Consider the following 22,283-nt stretch of genomic DNA (forward strand, 5'->3'; position numbering starts at 1 on the left):
CCAACACAGTCTCTATGGACCACCGGTCACAGTCATCGCACTGAATCTGTAAGAATAAATAAAAAAACAAATTCTGCTTTCATTTGACCTTTTCAGTCAACCTATTTAAAAATTGTTAAAGAATAATTAATGTTTTAGCGGGACGTAGTAACTATTCATGTTCAAGTCAAACTAAGTTTAATATGTTTTATCATCCATCCATTTTCTTTTGCTTATCCGGAGTAGGGTTGTGGGGACAGCAACCTAAGCAGATAGGCCCAGGCGCCCCTCTTCCCAGTCACTTGCGTCGGCTCCTCTGGGGGAATCCTAAGGCATTCCCTGGCCAGTCGAGAAACAGTCTCTCCATCGTGTCCTGGGTCTTTCTTTAGGTCTCCTCCTGGTTGGACGTGCCCAAAAGACCTCATCAGGGAGGCATCCAGGAGGTATCTTGACCAGATGCCCGAACCACCTCTTTTGTCACGTTGTGAGCCACGAGGAGGTTAGGACCCAAAGATGCAGAGATTCCAGATGACACAGGGTTGGTTGAAATAACGTAAAAATCCTTTATGAAAGAATAAATCCAAAACGGCAGGGAGCCAAAAACCAAAATCAAAAAGTCCTAATAACAAAACCGAGAGATATCCAAGAACGTAAGAAACCAAGAGATACAAAATCTAGAGAGGGAGAACGAGACAAGGCTGACACAAACAGTGACCCAAGAACACACTGAGAAGCAGACGGGGTTAAATACACTGGGGCAGGATGAGTGGGAGATAAGCTGCAGGTGTGTGGGGAGAGAAACCTAATAGTGAAAACAATGACCTAATCAGGGAGAGGAAAGTGAGTTGAGGAGGGGAAACTAAAATGGTAAATGGCCTGTATTTGATATAGCGCCTTCTAGAGTCCTGGAACCCCTCAAGGCGCTTTACACTACAGTGTATCATTCACCCATTCGCACACACACTCACACACTGGTGGGGATGAGCTACAATGTAGCCACAGCTGCCCTGGGGCGCACTGACAGAGTCGAGGCTGCCGAGCACTGGCGCCACCGGTCCCTCCTACCACCACCAGCAGGAAAGGTGGGTTAAGTGTCTTGCCCAAGGACACAACGACAGCGACAAACTGAGCGGGGCTCGAACCTGCAACCTTCCGATTACGGGGTGAGCGCTTAACTCCTGTGCCACCGTCGCCCCAACTAACTAAAATGACCTAAGAGCAAAAATAACATCTAAAGACAAGAGCGAGCTAAATAACTCATGTTCTAAGGAGGAAGGAGAACTAAAAAAACCGGTGGGGAAAGAAACACACTAAAAGAGACTTATTAAATGAAAAGCTGAACCTTATAGAAAAACTGCAGAGGGGTGACTAGGGGAGACCAACGGGAGCACAGGACCTGGGAGGGATAACCTGGAGGGGCTGCAGACCAGGGGACACATGAGGAACACAAGGAGACACATAAGGGGATCCTTAGAGGGGGATGGAGCACACAAGGAGACACATGAGGGAGACGCAAATGCAGACCATGACCATCGACATATACATATATGGACAATGGGTTTCCATAGGCTCCAGTAACACATTTTTGAAGAGAAATGGGAGGTGGCCACCACCGCCATTTTGACCGTGTCACAGGTTCCGTCAAGCCCAGACAATTCCATAAAAGGGAAGAGAGGTGGAGCTGAGGGTGGGGCTGTAAGGCTGGGATCAACTGACGACACCCGGTCGAACTAGCTACAAGCTAACCTGAAGCTAACCCAAAGCTAACGCGGAGGTGGGAGCTAAGCTAACGGAGGTAGCAACCTAGCTACAACCGGAGTTAACTGTGCACAACACCAGAGCTTCTGAGTCAGAGATACGCCGGGCTGACCGCTGGGTAAAACCGGGTGGAACACAGAGGTCTCAGAGAGCTCCACAAGCCGGCAGCCGCACAGCAGACAAGAGCCGCGATCAGACAGAGATGCGCCGAGCTGCGGGGAGGGGATAAGGGTGGAAAACATCGGTCTCCCGAGAGCTCCACAAGCCGATAGTGGGAACCCAGCTCCACCAACATGTTATATGTCAACCCATTTTCTACAGTGCAGCATTATGTTAAATGCACTGGGTTTTACCCTATTACATTTAAATTTCATGTTTAAACAGTACATGTTAAAATCTAAGCTCAGCTCGGCAGTGACCTAAAATACATAAATATAATTTTACTTACCGAAAAAAATGAAGTGGAGACTCCTTGGACGCTCTATTAGTGCAATTAATGCCACAGCAAGTCCTTTTGTCCAACAATTGCACAAAAAATATCCAAAAAAGAATACACAAACACAGAGACTCAAAATCCTGGAACAGTTTTCAGGCGAGGCCGAGGCTCTACTGAGGCCTTTCCCTGGAGCTAGCTCTGCGGTCACGTGGGTCTGATGCTCATTAATTATACAGAATTTTAGGCTTTTAATACACTTAAACAGAAGAGTGAGAAAAAATTCACCCCCCTCAGAGTTGTCATGAGTGTAAACTAGATCATTTAAACCAAAAACATGTTTTGGTACCAGGCTGTAAACATGTTTATTTCTGCTGTGAAATTGGTATTTTTAACATGGGAGTCAATGAGGATTTGCTCGCTTCTGACACCAGCCCCTAGTGGATGAGGGTGGAACTGCAATTAATTTCACTTCTGCATTGGCTTCAATTTCTGTCCCGCATTGTGGGGGCTTGACCATGACACCTCTACGAGCTCCTCTCGATGTGGAGGAGCAGCGGGTCTACTCTGAGCCCCTCCAGGATGTCTGAGCTTCTCACCCTATTTCTAAGGGAGAGCCCAGACACCCTGTGGAGAAAACTCATTTTGGCCGCTTACATCCACGATACTCGTTCTTTCAGTCACTAATCAAAGCTCCTGACCAAGGGTGAGGGTAGAAACGTGGATCAACCGGTAAATCGAGAGCTCCGCCTTCCGGCTCAGCTCTCTCTTCACCACAACAGACCGGTACAACGCCCACATCACTGCAAATGCAGCACCAATCCACCTACTGATCTCGTGCTCCAGCTTTCCCTCACTCGTGAACAAGACCCTGAGATACAATCTCCTTCACTTGAGGCAGGACCTCATCCCTGGAGAAGGCCTTCAATCCTTTTCCGAGTCAAGACCGTGGTCTCGGATTTGGAGGAGCTGATTCTAATCTCAGCTGCTTCACGCTCATCTGCGAACCATTCCAGTGAAAGCTGGAGATCACGTTCTGATGAATCCAACGGGACCACATGTTCGTCATCACGTTTGTGTTGTTAAACAAACCAATCAGAAGAATGATTTTAGTGACGTTTGCTACTGAACCATGCTGAATCGGTGCCCCTCCCACAAGACAGGTCCAGCTGTTAGACGTCTGTCTAGGTTTGACACAAATGTTGTTCCTGGACATGGCCCCAGTTTGGTGGCATTCTGCAGGGAGGGGGTGGGCAACAGTTGCTCCATGTGGAGGGCGCACTGACAGCAGCATGAAGGACAGAGGCCACCAGGATAAAGCCTGTGTCACCCTCAAACTTTACACTCATTGTCGCCTTCGTCCGCGAGACTCCTTGAAGCAATCTGTTTTAGAGGCAGAGGTGGAAAAAGGGAGAGAAAAAACAGCTGCACACAATTCCATATAAAGAGAATTCAGTTTCATTCACGCCTCCAGGTGGTAAAGAATCCTCAACATTTACAGGGTTGCTGCTGTGGTTATTTTCAGATTTAGCTTTTACATGAACGCCGATGTGATGTCAGACATCTGATCAACTAATAAAACTGTCCTTCACCTTTTTAACTTGTGACCCCTTCTAAAAAAAATGCTGATTGAGTCTGTGTGTTAACCAGCGGACGGGACAGGATCACAACATAGCTGACATGTAAAGAATCACTACGCTTTGGAGGTTTTTACTGTACTTGAGAATCAGAGCTCCCACGTCGCTGCTGGTTTTGCTTTTGCATTTGCGCCCAAATGTGAGACGTTTCACGACATGTGAGCAGGTTAAAGTGGACAACACAAAGCTGATAAATTTAGGTAGCTATTTAAAATGAGGACGCAGCTAGCTGAGATCAGTTTCTTACTGTGGCCACATTAAACAGCAGGTGTGAAATCATGAGCACCATTAATCAGTGCTACCAGGAGAACATAGATGGACCTTTTAAACACACACACACACACACACACACACACACACACACACACACACACACACACACACACACACACACACACACACACACACACACACACGCACACGCACACGCACACGCACACGCACACACACACACGCGCACTGCCAAAACATCAGCACTGATAAACTAAAGGGAAAAGCAGATAAAACAGCTGCTGTGTTCAAATATGAACTAGATGGGAGTATCTGTCAGATTACTACAGCATGATTTAGCCACCTGAAGGATTTTTTTACACTATTTATAGAAAATGTAAATGAATCCTTTCCAAACTACAGTTATGGGAGTTTAAAGTGCACCACTGTAAAAAAAAAACAAAGCTGTGCAAATATGACATCATTGTCTGCTAAAATGTCTGCTTTGCAGTGATTGAAATAATTTCAATACGCTATCTTTAATCAATGAAAAAGTAAAAATGTAATTTGAATTTCCATTTTTCAATCCATGAAGAGTGACGAATGATTTCATTCCTTTATTATTAACAAAGCAGGAGCAGGTGAGCAGACGACAGAAGAGTAATAACAGGTGCAGAGGCAACCAGGGGGCTGTATGATCAATGAGATCAAAAAGCTAAAATAGACTCTGAACATGATGAAACTCAAAACTCTGCAAGTACTCAAACTAACTGCCTACAAAGTTCATTTCATTCAATAAAAAAGCCCATAGGTTGTCAAATGATGCAGAAAGATGCAGTGAAAATGTTTTATTGTATTTCTGCCAGAGTTAAAATCATTTCCATCTATCCATTTTCATTTGCTTATCCGGAGTCGGGTCGCGGGGACAGCAGCCTAAGCAGGGAGGCCCAGATTTCCCTCTCCCCACTTGAGCCAGCTCCTCCAGGGGAATCCTAAGACATTCCCTGGCCTGTAAAGAGACATAATCCCTCCAGCGTGTCCTGGGTCTTCCTTCAGGTCTCCTCCCGGTTGGACGTGCCCAGAAAACCTCACCAGGGAGGCGTCCAGAAGGCATCCTAACCAGATGCCCAAGCCATCTCAACTGGCTTGTCTCGACGCGGAGGAGCAGCGGGTCTACTCTGAGCACCTACCGGATGACCGAGCTTCTCACCTTTTCTCTAAGGGAGAGCCCAAACACCCTGCAGAGAGAACTAATTTTAGCCGCTTGCATCTGCAATCTCGTTCTTTCGGTCACTGCCCAAAGCTCATGACCATAGGTGAAGGTAGGAACGTTGATCGACTGGTAAATCAAGAGCTTTGCCTTCCAGCTCAGCTCTCTCTCCATCACGACAGACTAGTACAACGCCCGCATCACTGCAGACGCAGCTCCAATCTCGCACTCCATCTTTCCAAATGAACACATCTATTCCTAATAAATTATTATTAATATTACAGGCGTGTTCCTCCCAGACAGGAAGACACAGATAATTTAATTGCAATGGGAATGACTTTGGGGAATAATCTGCTAATGCTGAGCACAAGCTGGTCCATCTCTCACAGCGTACTGATGTGACACATTAGCGTCTTGTGCAACGTGCATCAGCACCGGTGACTTTCTGACCCTGGTTACTGAGCCGTCCGCAGCTCCTGAGGGGGAACCAGAGGAGTCTGAGAGCTCTAACACCTGCTGTCATGACATGGTACTCCTCCAGGTTTCACACACACGCACACACTTTCTCCCCTTCTCCTTCAAGGGTTTCATGCTGCAAAGGGTAGAAGGTCACCCATGGATCAGAATGTGTGAGCTGGTTTTCTGGATGTAGAGGGATTAGTCCGTTGCCACCAGTAATGACAAATGAAGAAATGGCTGGTTTAGTTTACTAGGCCACTGATGACTCATTCAAATAGTTTACCTGTGTGGACGTGTCACAAATAAGATGGAATAGAGCACTTAGAGGTGTGGTTGACTGAAAAAGCCTTTAAAACTATTATTTTATGATTATATTCAGTCACTCTGAGTTTTTCATGCAGTTTGAACATGAAAGCAATCTCCTACACCTAGCTCCTGCGTTAGCTTCTGATAAAAAATAGAAGGTGAAATGCTAGGATTTGAAAACCCTCACATATCTATGTCACACTGTGAATTTGCATTCATCTTGGCTCGCACCCGCCCTCATGAAGGCTTTTTTTCTGCAGCGAGGAGAGAGAGAGAGCGGAGAGGATCTTGGTTTTAGTGACTTAGCAACATGGCTGAACACATTCTCTTAGCCAACCAAAAGTGAGATGTGTGTATATCATTAATAATAATGAGTCATCCTGCTGTTTTCAGCCCACCTCTGCACCAGCAAACGTCTGCATATCAGAACAGGAGCATCATAGCTTTTTTTTAAATGACTCATAAGGCACTGATTCACTGCAAACGGATTGAATAAATGAGTAAACCACACCTTTTAGTCTCCTCCCCTTCCGGCTGGTTCATGGGTGCCCTGACCGACAAACGGGGGCGGGGCTATAAAAGTTTGGTCCGCTTTTCTTCACGCCCTGAATCACAAATGTGTTGAACTTCACTTCATATGATATAAAATTGTGTTTCGACCGTTGCATAGTTTGATTTATTTGCTTGTAAAAATTCGTAATGAAAATGACTACAAATCAGACGTCGCATATATATGACATCACTAGAATCTCCCCCCCCCCCCCTCCCCCCAGCGTAGCTGCAACACATGGTCAGTTTTTCCTTCTTCGTCTTCTCCTTGTTTGGTTTGGTGATGTAAATTTGGCGAGACGAGTCGTGGTTGACCCAGTTTACCCTGATCAGTTGTGTAGAATTATTTGCGACACTTTTCATCTGAAGTGCTGTTTTTGAGCTGTTGTTATTGCAGAAGTAAGGTTTTTAGACTGTCGCTAAGATTTGGAATATTCTTGTATTTATTGTGGCATGTTGTGTGTTAAATCTATTATGTTGGTGGTGGGTAAAGCCTGTCTGTTAATAAGCATTATAGAAACGTGCTGACTGACTGCACATTGAGTGAAAACGGCATGAAATTAGTGAAAGGCGCGGCCTAAACAGACCGATGCTGTGCACAGTGAGTTTTGAAAATGTGACTTTTTTTTGGGACAAATGCTTGTTAGTGACAAATTGTAATCTTTATCAGCTGATAATTCATGCGTTGAGCTGTATAAAAAACATGGTGTGCCATATATTTTTATATGGATTGTTTACTGGCAGACTTAAATAAACAAAGAATAAAATGCTCTGACTTCTCCACAAGTGTTTTGTGTACTTCAGGATGAGTTTGTTTTGCTGAACAAGCTGCAGATATGCTGCTGTCGGGGCAGATGGCTCCCCTGATGACGTTTTCCTTGTCAGGCTCATCTGAACTCAGCCCAGTGTCTTCCATTTTTTATCTTATGTCCTTAAGCTTGGGTGTGTGTGTGTGTGTTTGTGTGTGTGTGTGTGTGTGTGTTAGACGATGAGTGTAATGGGGGGTATTATAGTCATATTGTTATGGGGAGGGAGGGAATGTGGGTATGTGGGGTCATTTTAATTTATTTTTGTTGTGAACTGTTCACTAAAGTTAGCTGTACAGAATCGCGGCGCCGATTTCTTCATTTGAAATGGCGGAATTTTTGCTAAACTGATAACTACTTAGCCACTTTAGCTTGTTAGCGTTAGCTAACACTATTCCTTGTAGGTAAATAAAACTCGGGACTGTATATTATGCTGCTTTTGGGGTAACAGAAAGCTGCGTTAGTATTGTAAGTTAGTTAGTAAAGCAGTTAAGTACTCCAACAGTTGTTTTTTTGTGCGCCACCTCCCTTATCAACTGGGGAATAGACTAGCTGCTCTGAGGCAAAAAAAAAAAGATGCAGCCATCTTGAACAATGTGTGGTGTATTCCTGTTTAAATCGGCAGACTGTTGAAAGTAGGGCTAGATCACAGGTGCCCAATGCATGCCCTCGAGCCAAATTTAGCTCGCAGTCTATTTTTATTTGGCCCGCGAGATTAAATTAAAAAAATGTATTAAAACAGGCCCGCCGGTCTAATCTGCCGCGAAGACTTCAAATCCCACAGTGCTTTGCGGTGTTTTCGCGCCAGTCGAAGCGCCCCCCTATTTTCTGTTTACAGTCGTTAGCTTCAGTGATAGTAGTATCGGCATTGGCGTTACCCTCCGCAGTCTCGAACAAACTGAAAACAGTGCTCTTAGCTCCGAGTTTACTCAGCGACTTGCCGACTTTGAAACCCACAAACTGAGACCCCAACTGCTTAGTAGTCCTTTCGCGGTTGACATGGGAAGCGAACAACTTCCAGGCGGGGCTGACTCCAGCGTATTGACACGCTCAGGTCAGAGCCTGACATTGTTGCTGTTGCAGCATGTATCTTTCCTCTAATCCTCTTTGACACAGCCCTAGCTGCTGAAATGTTCTCCATGTGCACCAGCACTTATATATGTGAGCAACTGTCCTCTCTGATAAAGCTCAATTTAGAGCCTAACCTTCTGATGCAGGCATCTGGCTGGAACAGGTGAGCATCAGATTGGAGCTTGAATTATTGTGGTTTTTATGCACTTTTTCTGCTCCAAAGCATGCAAGTTAATAGCTGAGACTTTTCATTTAAGAGAATTACTTTTTTTCTTTTTGTTGGCATGTGAAAAAATATTGAATTCGGGGCTAACTTGGGGGGCTGTAGTGAGCTCGCGCATATTTGCCGCTTGCGCGCTGCGGAGCGGACAACGGGTTTCAACCTGGTTTCAACAGCAGAACCGACTAATCTAATTACGCTGGTACGACTCATCCCTCTAAATTACGCAAAAAGCTGCAGACACGTGAGTTTTGTAGCAAATATGCACGTGTGGTACCACTCATGTCTGACAAGGCGACTCAGCAACGTGGTGAAGAAGTTTGATCCAATCTTTGTAGAAAAGGTGGAGGAAAAACAATTGTGCATAACCTATAGCAAATCGCCTCCTCCCTGCTCCTTCCCACATTCTGCCCAATGTTCTGCCGAGAATGGCATCCCCTCATTACTTGAAGTAGTAGTGGATGCATATTTCGGCAGTGAAACATTTCAAGCTGCCGAATTATGCATCCCCATCTTTTAAAGTGTTACCAGCTATGCTCAAACCACAGAATGTATATAAATAAATATATATATTTAAAAAAACAAAACACAGAAATACCATAGCAGATCATTGAAAAATACATCTGGGACACAGTAAAGATTCTATTAACAGTCACGTACAAATTGTTAGGATAAAACCTGGTATTTCTGTTTATTTTAAACACAATGTTACCCAAGCAGCAATTTTCATGTGTGTCCCAGAAGCGGCATGCCGCGCTGCTAAATTTAGGATCAAGTTCTATTTTTTTCCCGTGAGCCGCTTCTGGGACACGTCAATTTCCACAGTTCACGTAGTGCGAGACAGGAAACCACACATGGTTTCAGTGTAAAATCCTCAGTTATTTTCAAAATAAAATGCAACGTTGCGATGTTGTATATAACTTACGTCAGCCCGTGTGACCAAACGGCTTTGTTTACCACCAGTTTCTTTCGAGAAGTGCAATGGTGTGATTCTCTGCATGGACGACGAGGCAAGTCGCGGGGGTTGTGATCTCTCGATGAGGAAGGATGGCTTAAATCTCGAGGGATTTTAGAACTCGCGAGTACAGCAAGGTGCAGCGAGGAAGCCATGCCGCGGCCAAGACTCCCAGTGTGAAAAGGACTGCTTTAAAGTTTGTAAGTGAGCCGCTCCGCTGCTGATCCGTTCCGCTGATGCTTGCAGTGTGAAACCGGGGTAAGCGGCAAAAACGCATGCGCTCACTACAAGCTCGCTCACGAGTTGCGCTGTGCTCACACAGTAGAACTGCAACCTCTGTGCAAATCAATATTTGATACTCGAGCTAATTCAATTGTTGAAGTTATGTGTACTAGGGGTGTGCATTGGTGAAATTTTGGCGATATGATATGAATCACGATACGGGGAGACTATACGATATATCGTGATATATTGTGATACATTTTGCCATAAGATATTAGCGATTTCTTTAGACTGAATTTATTGCAGGGGTGGAAATTAACTACACAACCACCCGGCCAGCAGGGCCGGTAACTCAAAATAGTTAATGGCCCGGCTGAGAATCTACCGGCCCCGCAGGTCATCTGCTAAAAGGAGTAAAAATCACAACTGGGAAATAAAAATAAAATAAAATGAAAACTGAATAAAAAGGAAAGGTGAGGTTTTTTTTTTTCAAACAGACATTTTAATAAAAATTTAAATCAACAAAAAAAGAAAATTATGAAAGAAGCAAAAGATGGCAGTTAAAAAAATAAAAACAAAAAAATTTATAAAAATAAATGCAAAGATGACCTACTATACAAATCTCTTCGCAAATGGCTGCTTCCTTCAGGGCGCTGGAGTGATACAACAGATCAAATTTTTTACGGTTCAGATCACATCACGGTTTTTAGTCACGGATCAGATGGTTTTTGGATCAGCATAAAGAAAAAAAAAACAAATAGCTTTACTCTCTCTTTTTATTATGTAGAAGTGCAACATTTTCTGCTCAATTTGAAACTTGCTATAAAAGCAGGAGTTACAGAGAAGTCCGATTGCTGTGCGTTTCTCCTTTAGATTGAACAGGTTACAGGTAGCGCATCCGCCCTCCACGTGACCGAACCGCGTGCGTGCCGAACTGTAGAGAGAGATAGTGGATCAATGATGATTTGCTGCACCCCTAGGGCGCGGCCACGATGTATCCCAAATGCGCGGACACAGGGGGAGGTAAACGATTGTGTGTAAATGACAAACAAAGCTTGGGTGCCACCCGAGCGGTAAGTTGTCAATTATTTACCGCCCGACAAGAAAATTTATCGCCATTGGCGCTCGGGCAGTTTTAAGTTTCCACCCCTGTATTGTATTCAATAAACAGTCCAAACTGATGCGTAACTAACTAGCTGAGCTAACCCACAAAGCTAGATGGAGCTCTGGGGCAGCCGACCCACACGGCTGCCTGGTTTCCATGCAAGTCTGTTGTGCTGGTTGCATATGCATCTAAAATTTACAGTTAAAATACAAGCAGACCCTCAGACCTCTGCGATCAGAGCCACGCTACAGTGTAATGATTTAAAGTATTAGTTTGATTTAAAAGCTTATCTGCAAGAGTCATTTGTCTAACATAATGAACATTGTAAAATTCTGTAATATTACACAACTTCAACACGGATGAGCTGTAGGCTAATGGTTTCTATCTCATTCTCTTACAGGGATGGCAGATTTGTGGTCTGTAAACTGTGTCTGCTCATGGCTGAAGGTCAATGGATTTGAAAACTTCACAACGTCATTCATTGGTGAGCTTTGGGTATGAATGACCGAGGTATTCCAGTGCCAGAGATGTCCTGTTAGGACCCCAACTCACACAAAGTGGCTGAAACATCTACAGCTTTACCATGAAGATGAGAGTGATTTTTCAGTAGTCTGTGGACTTGATGGTTGTCCTCGTCAGTATTCAAGAGTCAAATCTTTAAAAAATCATATTCGCCGGCATCATCACAGTGATGTGAACTGTGTGTCATCTTTTCAAGAAGAATCAAGTCAGTTTTCTGAGGAGACCGAGCCAGATTCTACTGCTGAGGGTTCAGTATCAACAGTGGGTAACATTGTCAACCAGCTCACAGACTCCATTCAAAAACAGTTGGCTTTATTCTGTCTGAAGTTGCAAGAGAAGCATATTGTTCAGAGAGCAGTACAGTCAGCTGTGATCAATGAGTTGGAGTTAATATTTAGTCATTTTCATCAAACCTATCAGGCTCTTGTTGCCACTTGTTTAGAGAATGTAAACATAGATGTCAATAATCCACAACTTGCTTTGCTCAGAGAGCCATTTTTGGTTGAACATTGCTTCAGTGCAGTCAGTAGTGTGTACAGGCTCGACAAGTATTGTCTTGAAACACTGTCATTAATTGAGCCGAAAGAGTATATTCTTGGGTGTGATTCTCGTGGAAAACACACTTTCCAATATGTTCCATTACTTGATGTGCTTAACCTAGTTCTGAGGAATAGTGCATATCAGAAACAAATTTTTGATTGTTCTCAAAAAAAGTGTGATGCTTTAACCAACTTCAGTGATGGAAGTATTTTTCAAGAATCTCAATTCTTTAATTGTGGCCACCCGTGTTTAACTCTTCAGTTATACAATGATGAATTTGAGATAGTGAACCCCTTGGGATCTAAGAGAACCTTGCATAAAGTTTCAGCTTTTTATTTTTCTTTGGGAAATCTGAAACCCCAATTTAGATCAGCTTTGAAAAACATACACCTTCTAATTCTTGTAAAACATAGTATTTTAAAACAGTATGGTGTAGCAAAAGTTTTAGAACCACTTTTAAGTGATGTCTTAACATTACAATCTGAAGGTGTAAGAGTTTGTTACAAGGATCAAGAATATTTTGTCAGAGGGACCATTGCAACTGTATGCGCAGATAATTTGTCAGCTCATGCCCTTGCAGGATTTTCTTGCTGCTTCAACAGTGGTAGAGTGTGCAGGTATTGCTTATGTCATTACAAGGACATTGCAGCAAAAACACTTGAGGAGGACTGTGTTCTGCGTACACGTGAAGTTCATGAATATCATTTGAAATGTGTTGCAGATGACTCTACAGCCACTACAGTGTATGGTGTAAATGGACCCTGTGCTTTCAGTGTTCTTCCTCATTTTGAAGTCACAAAGGCATTTCCTCCTGATGTTATGCATGATGTTTTAGAGGGGGTTATACCACTTACACTTAAGCTGGTGATCAAGACACTACACAAGGACAAAGTTGTGACTGTTGCGGAACTCCGTAATCTCCTGCAGGACTTTAGCTATGGACAAAATGATATCAGGAACAAGCCACCTCCTTTTTCAGAAAAAGTTTCTGCCAATGGACATATAATTGGCAAAGCTGTTGAAAAGTGGACACTGTTTCGCCTGTTGTCTTTTGTAATCGGAGATAAGGTTCCCGCTACTAATAAGGACTGGCAATTGTATATGCTTCTGCGTGAGATAACCGAAATACTCCTAGCTCCAACAATTGCAAAAAGCTGGATTAGCTACTTAGGTTTTTTAGTTGCGCAATTCATTGCTACTTTTAAAGACCTGTATCCTGGTGCTCTCACTCCAAAGGTGCATTATCTGTTGCACTATCCTCGTCTCATACTGGAATTTGGACCACCACGGTCCAATTGGTGTATGAGATATGAGTCAAAACATTTGTACTTCAAAAAAGTGGCCCAGGTTATGAATAATTTCAAAAACGTGTGTTACTCACTGGCCAAAAGACATCAACTCAGACAATGCTGGGAGTGGAACACATCAACATCATTTCTAACAGACACTGTACCTTATGAAACTACCAAAGTCAGTTCAGAAGAATTGCCTGATTCTGTGCTGACCTACTTCAGAAACCTGGGACTAACTGAGGAAGATGAACTCTGGATGACAAAAGCTGTGACAGTGAACACTACAAGGTATTGCACTGGGGACTTTTTCATCATCGACCTGTTGGAAGGTGAACAAATACCATTGTTTGTGCAGGTCTGTAAGATACTGCATTTTCGGGCAAACTGGTTTCTGGTGGCAAAAAGCTTTGCAACTGTTGCATTTTCCAGCCATCTACATGCTTTTCATGTGGAAGAAACTGATGATACAGTCATACTGAAGCCTGGAGATGAAATTGACTTCCACCCACTTGACTGTTACCGCTGCGCAGGCAAAGACTATATTTCCCTCTTACATCGTCCATTCAAATCGCATGATTGAAGGTAATTTTACAGACTGGTACATCACACAGATATAAATTTACTGTAGGGACTGTTCTTTAGTTGCTCATCTCCTAACATTTTAACACCTGTGCTGTTTTTTTCTTTTATTTTTTTATTTTACTAACATTGGTATTAGGCTTGGGCAGTATCCAAATTTCAATACCGTCTATCTACCTCTACATTTTACCATGGTGTATGGTGTTACCGGGACTAATTTAAAATTTTCTGTTGGTCTTTCTCTTTTTATCTGTCTCAACCTGTCTTTTTGTACTTGTCTTTGTCTATTTTTTTTTCCCTAGAGAATGAAATTGATGGTGCAACACTGCTGGGATTATCGGAGCGGATGTGTGAACGGATATTTCCCAAAATAAATGACCAGGTGCGCTTTATGGCCATCCTCAGTACCCTGAAAGCGTAAGTTCAAATTCATTCTTTGACATTTTGTTTTTCCAAGAATAGGGAGTCTATTGGCGCTTACACATTAGTGTCGGCACAGTTGAGTATTGGGCCACACGGAACCGGAATTTGGTTTCACACATGGGTCAGATGTGCATTTTCTAGTCCAAGGCGAGTTTTTTTTTTTCAGCCCTCCTCCCCAGCGGTCAGACTGGGACCAAGGTAACGCTACGGACTGATTGGCTGAAATTACGCCTACCGCCTCCGATTAGCGAGTAGAATTAGCCAGCATGGGGTTACCGCATGTGCGATTCATTTTCATTCTGGATGCTGTTAAGTAAACTTCTCTGTCTGTAGCACATAGCTGCCGCTCAGTGGGAACGGGAAAAGCGAGAGAGAGCTGTGTATTTGCCTCTGCATCAGAGCTCTTGTCCCAGTAAAGCCGACAGACAGGTTTTAATTTTGAGATCCCTGCATATACCCTGAACAAGTGAAATTAGAAAATAGTTTTTAGCCCCATTGACTTGCATTAATTTTTTCGTTCTTCTGGGAGCACATGGTCCGGAAGCATACTGTTACACCCCTATACCTAACCAATCACGGAGAGTAACTGCTTAAAAAATGTTCTTTTTTTTCTTACACTAACAGAAAAGAAAAGAATATATCGCTACTGCATGATGAAGAACCAGATGTACCTGAAAATCCCACCGCAGGATGTTTTCAACTTCGGTTCCCTCAATTCCTTGTCAGATCTTTGAACAACAAAGACCCAGACCTGAAGTCTCACCAGCGAAACAAATTGAAGAATGCACTCATACAGGCTCTCTATGATACACTGAGTGTTCAGACCATGTGAGTATTGGCCTGCATATTTTATTCGTTTTAAAACCAAATAGATAAATATTGAACATACTCCGTGGCGGCTGATGACTTTTTTGTCAGTGGGGCGCATTTTAACAGGTGCAAAAAAAAGCATGCCAGCTGAGATTAGCATGATCTGAAGGTGCATATGAATAAAGACATTTTTTTAAAAATAAATTACCTTTCTAATCCATGTTTCTCCTGAAAAACCTTTGGTTTTGACTAGGGCTGCAGCTATCGAATATTTTTGTAATCGAGTACTCTATCGAATCTTTTTTTCGATTAATCGAGTACTCTAATAAATTACCCTTTTGTGTTTGTAAACCATTATATCAAATAGCATGTTATAATTATGAAAGACTCTTAAAATGAGCAAGCAATTGCCAGTTATTCTTCAAGTTTTATTCAAAATTAAGTTTGCAAAACTTCAGCACTTCAACTTTACTTCACAGTAAACAAATGGCTGTGCAAAAAATAAGTAAACAACCTGAGCCGATTTTCCCCTCGTGTGACAATCTACTAGCCTGCAAGCCAGAGGATAACTGTTGAAGTAGCGCTGCGAGCGGCTGCGGCCCAAACAGAACCAGAACCGCTCACGGCGCATGCGCAAACAGCTCGCCGGCTGTTTCCCTATTAACACACGTCCGTTTTAATTTCTACACTTTTTTCTCACACTAACAAGGATTGTCAAAAGCATGTTTGCTGTGGTTTTGTCAAATTATACTGATCACAAAACATTTATTTACTTTCTTTCGTTTTCCTCCGCCACTCATAAAGACCCGTGTCCTCCTGCAGAAACCCCGAGGGACAACAGACATCAATAACACAATAAAAAGTCCGACGTGTTGTGTAAAACTGCTATTTTTAGCACATTTTAAGTTCGACGTGTTGCTACCAGATGTACGGTGTGAGCTGAAACAGTGCTACAAACGAAAAAGTCGCACAGTGTCTGCAGAATATATAGAAATACAGGCTAAAAAGCATTATCTTGTAGAGGCTCCGAGTCCGGTTGCAGAAGTGACATTTACAGGTGCTGCAGCACGGAGGATGTGGTGTTGTGGTAGGCTACATCCATTTTACAGTTTTTACACTGGGCTACGTTTTCCGCCTTACGACGTGAAAAATGGTCCCACACCTTTGACATTTTGTGTCTTTTTAGAACTTCACCGGGGTCAACGTTGTCAGCCATGGTTTAAGAGAAAGTTAAGTTACGTTCGCTACTCGCGTGTGCATTCAGTCCAGTGGACATGTGCGTCACTTATTTCGGTCCGGGTGAAACATGACCCCGGGCGATTGCAAAGCCATGAATTAATTAAATATGAATTAAACGAATCCTCGAGGCAGAGAATTTGACTCGAGGATTTTTTGTACTCGAATTATTCGAGGTACTCGAGGAATCGTTTCAGCCCTAGTTTTGACTAGAAATGTGATGAAATAATGATGGAATATTAACAGATCATGCAAATGTCAGCTGGCATGCTATTTTTGGCACCTATTAAAATGCGCCCCTCCAAAATAAAAGTTCACCAGCCGCCACTGCAATCCAACTGAATGCTTGAAGTACTATAGGCAGAGAAGTCAGGTGTGCACACTGTTGTGTAATGTAGGGTGTTCACAGTGAAAATTTAACCTCACGGTTATTGTGACCAAAATTGTCATGGTTTTCGGTATTGCGGTATTTTTTTAAACGTGCTACATTTTCAGACAGCTAAATAAACCCTGTATGTCAGGAAAATATTGTCCTCAGTTTGTGTCTAAATTTTTGCCTAAAATGTGTTATTTTGTAATTATGTTGTTTATTTGTTTACATTTTTCCCTTTAGTCTTTAAAATACCAATATTTGCCCATAACTTCTTATTTTATGTCTGTTTGATGTCATCATTTTAAAAGTATTAGATCAGATGATACTCAGTACTCAAGTAGCCTTCTAATCAGATACTTTTTTACCCTTACTTGAGTAATAAACCCCATATCAGGAAAATATTGTCCTCGGTTTGTGTCCTTCCAGTGAGCTTTGCAGATGTGGGAAAATGTCATCAGGCAGTAATCATTGTTAAATTCATAATTATTCTCGGAGAGAGACCAACTCTTATCTGCCCCTGGGAGCCCCGTAATGCATGGCGTCATTTCAATATGGGGGTGTCTGCGACACGGTTCATATGCAGGTAGCGGCGCTGCGGCTGCTTTATATAGCGACTCATTGCATTCTCCCTCAACCCAAATCCTCGGATCACGCATTTTAGCTAAAATGCTAACGTTAGCTTGCCTTGCGTTGACTGTAGAGTTGTGGGTGATGGTCATGCAGAAGCGTTGCTGCCTGTCAGACACTTTTTCTGCACGTGCTGCAAACAGGATAGCCGTCTTCTATCAACTGTCCCTCGGCATTCTTCAAATATCCAAAAAATGTCCATACTTCCGACTTTGTCTTCTTTGAGGGATGGTAAATGTCCTGAGCCCTGCCGTCTCCTCCTTTGACCATTATTTCAGCTTGTAAGAAGCTAGCTTCAAGAAAGTTTTGGCTGAAATAACAAAGTGCGCATGTGCCACCAGCAAATGATACGGTGGCTGGTAAGGGTCACCGCGCCTACACCACAGCCACAGTAATCCACCGAGATAATATATATAGTTTTTGAAAACAAGACGGTTATTATTATTGTCAGCTTTTTTTTTACCAGGGTTTACCGCTACACCAGTTACTGTGACAACCCTAGTGTGATGTAGCACTAGCTTAGTATGACCACCAAACACCCCAGAAAATGTATTTGTAATCTTTTTTCAAATTGCTGCTTCCAGGTATCCAACACATACCCAGTATGTGGATTTGATGCGAACGCTTCTCATGCAGTATCCATTTTTGCGTGAGAAATATGGATCAGGATATGTAAGTTTTCTTTGTCTATTCGTGTGTTTAATGCAATGTGGAAAATGCTGTTTTTGTCATTTCCACTTAGTGCAGGGGTGTCGAACTCATTTTAGCTCAGGGGCCACATTGAGGGAAATCTAGTCCCAAGTGGGCCGGACCGGTAAATTAAAAACAACTTCAGATTGTTTCCTTTGTTTTAATACAATCAATATAAAACAAAGCTGGAGCCTGCGGACAGTGTATCCAAAATAGTACAAGTACAAGTACCTGAAGTGTACTTGAAAATTTGAAGAAAAAAAATTTATTAATTAATTAAAAAAAACATTCCTTAGTGATTCAGAGCTTACAGATCACATGGCTAGATCAGTTTCATGCAGCACTTAAAGTATATTTGACTCATTTTACTTTAAATCTTTTAGCTTTCACCAGCACATCAGTATCAGAAGTCACATCCTGAGTGGCGGCCAACTTCAGGATGTGACTCAAGATCTTGTGTGAGCCTTGGGTGCAGTTTTGTTTTATTTATACTCGTTACAGAGGAAACTTGCTCACAAAGATAAGTTTATTTTCACTCTACATTGTAAAGTATGAAAATAAAGTTTACATAACCATCTCGCGGGCCGGATTTAACTCATTTGCGAGCCGGATCCGGCCCGCGGGCCGCATGTTTGACACCCCTGACTTAGTGGTTAATGTCAGTCTTTTTATTATCACATTTCTGTCTGCATTTGGTCAGGATGCCCTGTTGGAGTCCCTGCGCAACAAATTCAAAAAGGAAAGAATTCCCCTGATCAGCAACAGTGAAGTAGCAAAAATGAGGAAGAAATTCTCATTACCAAATGGTGGAAGGAAGCTAAGAGCAGAGTCAGAGGGCAGTGACCCTTCTGTGAAAAAAATCAGGGCTGTAAGTCAGTTCAGATTTATATAAGAGTTTTTGAGCATAGGCTTATGAAAAAAAAATTAAACGCCTAAGTGGATTTGGGACATTTTCAATTAAGCTAAACACTAAATTTTGCTGTATAAAATTTAGATTTTTCTTGTCGTTGATTTAGACCTTGGAGATGCACGATGGAGAAGCTGATGGAGAAGATGAGCACAGCATTCAACACCATAAAGAAGCAATGAAAAAAGAAGCTCTGAAACAGACGCCCAACTATGACCTCATAATTAATGGAATGGTTAAGACGCAAAAATACAGGGCAAACTTTATTCAGGAACACTCGACAGCTGCAGTCCTGGAGGAGTTCCCTTATCTACGCCATCCATTCTTGGTAAGGTCAATGCATACATGCTCAATTGTGAGCCATACCCATCCTTATAAAACACAAGTTTTACGTATGTCAACAAATGCACTAAACATAGTTTTGTAAATAAATGGCTATATTTTGTGTGTTTCTAACAACATATTTTGGTTCAACAGAAAAATATTGGCTTATTAGGGTAAACACGTCCTCATAGCTGGAGTTCCTTTTAAATTCTTGGTATCAATATCTTCTTCGTACTGTGTGTGTGTTTTAGATTCTAGAGGACGTGAAGCTCATCAGCAAAGTGGACGTGGAGAAACGCATAGTCACCAACTTTGCCAAGATGTCCCAAAAAATTGTTGACAAGGCTCCTAAAAGTGCCCTCAAGGACAAGTGTTTGGCTGGGCTTGATGCCTCAGAGACAGAGGAGGAAAGAAGAGGTATGTTGTGCCTTTAACAACTTTACAGTTTAATAAATTGTTATGCATTTTACTTTACCATGCTCAATTACATGTTATTTGAGGCACTTATATTTTTCTTTACAATTCTTCTGTATATTTTTTTAAGGTCAGATTGTCAACACTGCAGTGCTTCTACTACCTTCTGTCTTCAAAGAGGACCCACAGCAGCTATTTGTCATTGACAAGGTAAATATGACTTGCACTTGAACTCAGGCTTGCAACATCAGGACTTGAACTTGGACATGGACTCAGACTCCAACATGTGAAATTTCTATTGTTTGAATTAGGGCTGGACAATATAGGAAAAAAAAGCATATTGATAAAATTCATATTGATCCATATTAATAATTATTAAAAAATAGATATTTAAATAAAACTATAGAATTTATATTTTAAGTGCGGCCCTGGCCATTTTATGCTATTTGCTCATTAACTACTTTCAGTAAAGAACAGACAAAACCTGACTTAAATATATTATTCAAATATCTTTATTTTACTAGAACTAAACTATTTCAGGAAAATATTAAGTTGTGTTTATGTTTCTAGCACAAATTAAGATTTCTGTTGAATTTGTGATTTTAGTTTTCTAATCAAGGTTTAGCTGCAGCAGATTAGTCACAATTATAGTGAAATGTACAAACATACCATCCTGCTTTCACCAGGGCTGCCAGCTCGAACACAATGAGCATGAGACACATGCATCTGACCTTGTACACATGCTCTCACGCTACATCTCCAATACCTCCCGCTCTTGCGGACAAAGACTAAAGAGACTGCGCGCACCCCTCGACTCCCCCCTTTAACAAATGGTCAGGATTGACACACTTTGTTTTCATTTAGTTTTTAACCCTTTAACACCGATGCGTCACCATGCAGGATCACCGGTGACGCCTCGGCGCATGTGATTTCAAATAACTCCTCGCTACTTAAACTATAAAATTCTTAAAAAAAAATAAAGGAGAGGCCGTTTCATATTCTATTCAACTCTAATCAGGCAGTGATCGAGGTCGCTTTTGTAAGAGAGACCTGAATGAGAAATATTAACACAATCGGAGAAACACCTCCAAATGTCTGACTTGCCTTGCTTTGGTTTTTGTGTCATAAAGACCTTGTTTCAGCTTCTTTTCAACATCAGTTGCCGACTCCATACTCATCCCGATCCTGCACTGTTTCTTTTAGCCGACCGTTCCCGCCCGCAGCAAAATTCACACCGCCCGCCCTCGCAAGATTTGTGTTGGGTTCCGTGGGACCCATTCCCGATGCAGCCCTCTACTATGAAGTTTCGCTAGCTATGCTACACCATGGATTTCACACTTCACCATGGATGCCCTATCCTGGCAGCAGCCAGCCAGTGCCAGCTGGGCATTACCTTGCACGTCCTCGATCAATTCAAAATATTCTCTACCTGAGAGCCCTCCCTCTTTCAAACAGATTCTGCTGCAACCATTCCAGATCTCTGTGTAGACTCAACACGGGGCGGGGCTACTCAGATCTGGCTGCTGCCAGGTTAAAATATTTTCAACTTTGCTTAATTGGTCATTTTGTCTGACAAAGGGAGTCTTAAGAAAGAGTCTTAGGGTCAGCAGTAGCTCAACAGGTTGAGCGGGTTGTCCAGTAATCGGAAGGTTGCAGGTTCGATCCCGGCTCCGGACAGAGAATTCTGCTGTTGTGTCCTTGGGCAAGACACTTAACCCACCTTGCCTGCTGGTGGTGGTCGGAGGGACCGGTGGCGCCTGTGCTCGGCAGCCTCGCCTCTGTCAGTGCGCCCCAGGGCAGCTGTGGCTACATCGTAGCTCATCACCATCAGTGTGTGAATGGATGAATGATACACTGTAGTGTAAAGCGCTTTGGAGTCCTTACTCTGAGAGGTGCTGTGCAAGTGCGGGTCATTATTTAAGGGCTTTTCTATGATTGCATTTTACAGGATCCAGTGTTTCCAACACCAACTGTTGTCCTGACAGGCTGCAGGGACGAAAACCCACTGCAGAGTGAGGCCATCACTGTGAAGATGGATAATGAAGAGATACTCCTTGATGATGGCAGTGTGGACATCTCCCTTGCCCTGGCTGTCACTTTTTGTCTTTACCACATCTTCCAAGTTCAGTATCCCAAAAACTTGAGAAAGACTGTTTCCTTTCTGGAAACTTTTGTTTTCGAAATGAAGGGTTCTGTTCCAATTGCTGTGCAAAGGTTTTATAATTCACTGTGAAAAGCAAGCCTGGCACTGTCTGTTATGGTTTTCCGTTTGTTCTGTCAATGTGATTTTGCAAATGTGTTCAACTCGAGTTGCTCTTTACCGTCACTATTTTTCCAGCATTATAAAAAAAAAAAATTCAGCACTTTATAATACCTTTTTGCCTTGCATAGGATTATATTATGTCTGCTTGTTTACACTGTTTGTTCGCAGTGCATGGCCCATCAAGTGACTTACATCACAAGACATTTAAGATGGCGCCTGTAAACTTGCGTGACAGAGCTTTCTTGCTTGAGAAGTTACTACTTTCCTGAAGCAAATAAATTGGCTGCATATTGGAACCTTGCAGTATGAGTTCTTTTTTTGACTTTCACCTGCTTAAGATTTTTGGTACAGATGTGGGTAGGG

The 22,283-nt window shown here is 42.6% G+C and overlaps 1 protein-coding gene across 1 annotated transcript; it reads left to right on the forward strand.

Moving 5' to 3' along the window:
• On the forward strand, window positions 1-22,005 carry LOC139070395 (sterile alpha motif domain-containing protein 3-like). Its single transcript, XM_070552592.1, has 11 exons — window positions 1-48; window positions 369-517; window positions 11,321-11,404; window positions 14,156-14,270; window positions 14,901-15,104; window positions 17,907-17,994; window positions 18,713-18,880; window positions 19,029-19,247; window positions 19,495-19,660; window positions 19,788-19,867; window positions 21,606-22,005. The coding sequence occupies exons 2-11, from the start codon at window positions 493-495 to the stop codon at window positions 21,888-21,890; spliced, it is 1,434 nt and encodes a 477-aa protein (XP_070408693.1). The 5' UTR covers window positions 1-48; window positions 369-492; the 3' UTR covers window positions 21,891-22,005.
• The last annotated feature ends 278 nt before the right edge of the window (window positions 22,006-22,283 follow it).

This window comes from Nothobranchius furzeri, chromosome 6 (assembly GCF_043380555.1).
Source record: "Nothobranchius furzeri strain GRZ-AD chromosome 6, NfurGRZ-RIMD1, whole genome shotgun sequence".
Taxonomy (NCBI): Eukaryota; Metazoa; Chordata; class Actinopteri; order Cyprinodontiformes; family Nothobranchiidae; genus Nothobranchius; species Nothobranchius furzeri.

Coding starts and splice junctions, on each gene's coding strand:
- LOC139070395 (XM_070552592.1), top strand. CDS start 493: ATGCAGAGATTCCAGATGACACAGG. Junction 18,881..19,028: donor CTGTGAAAAAAATCAGGGCT/GTAAGTCAGTTC, acceptor TCGTTGATTTAG/ACCTTGGAGATGCACGATGG. Junction 19,661..19,787: donor GACAGAGGAGGAAAGAAGAG/GTATGTTGTGCC, acceptor TATTTTTTTAAG/GTCAGATTGTCAACACTGCA.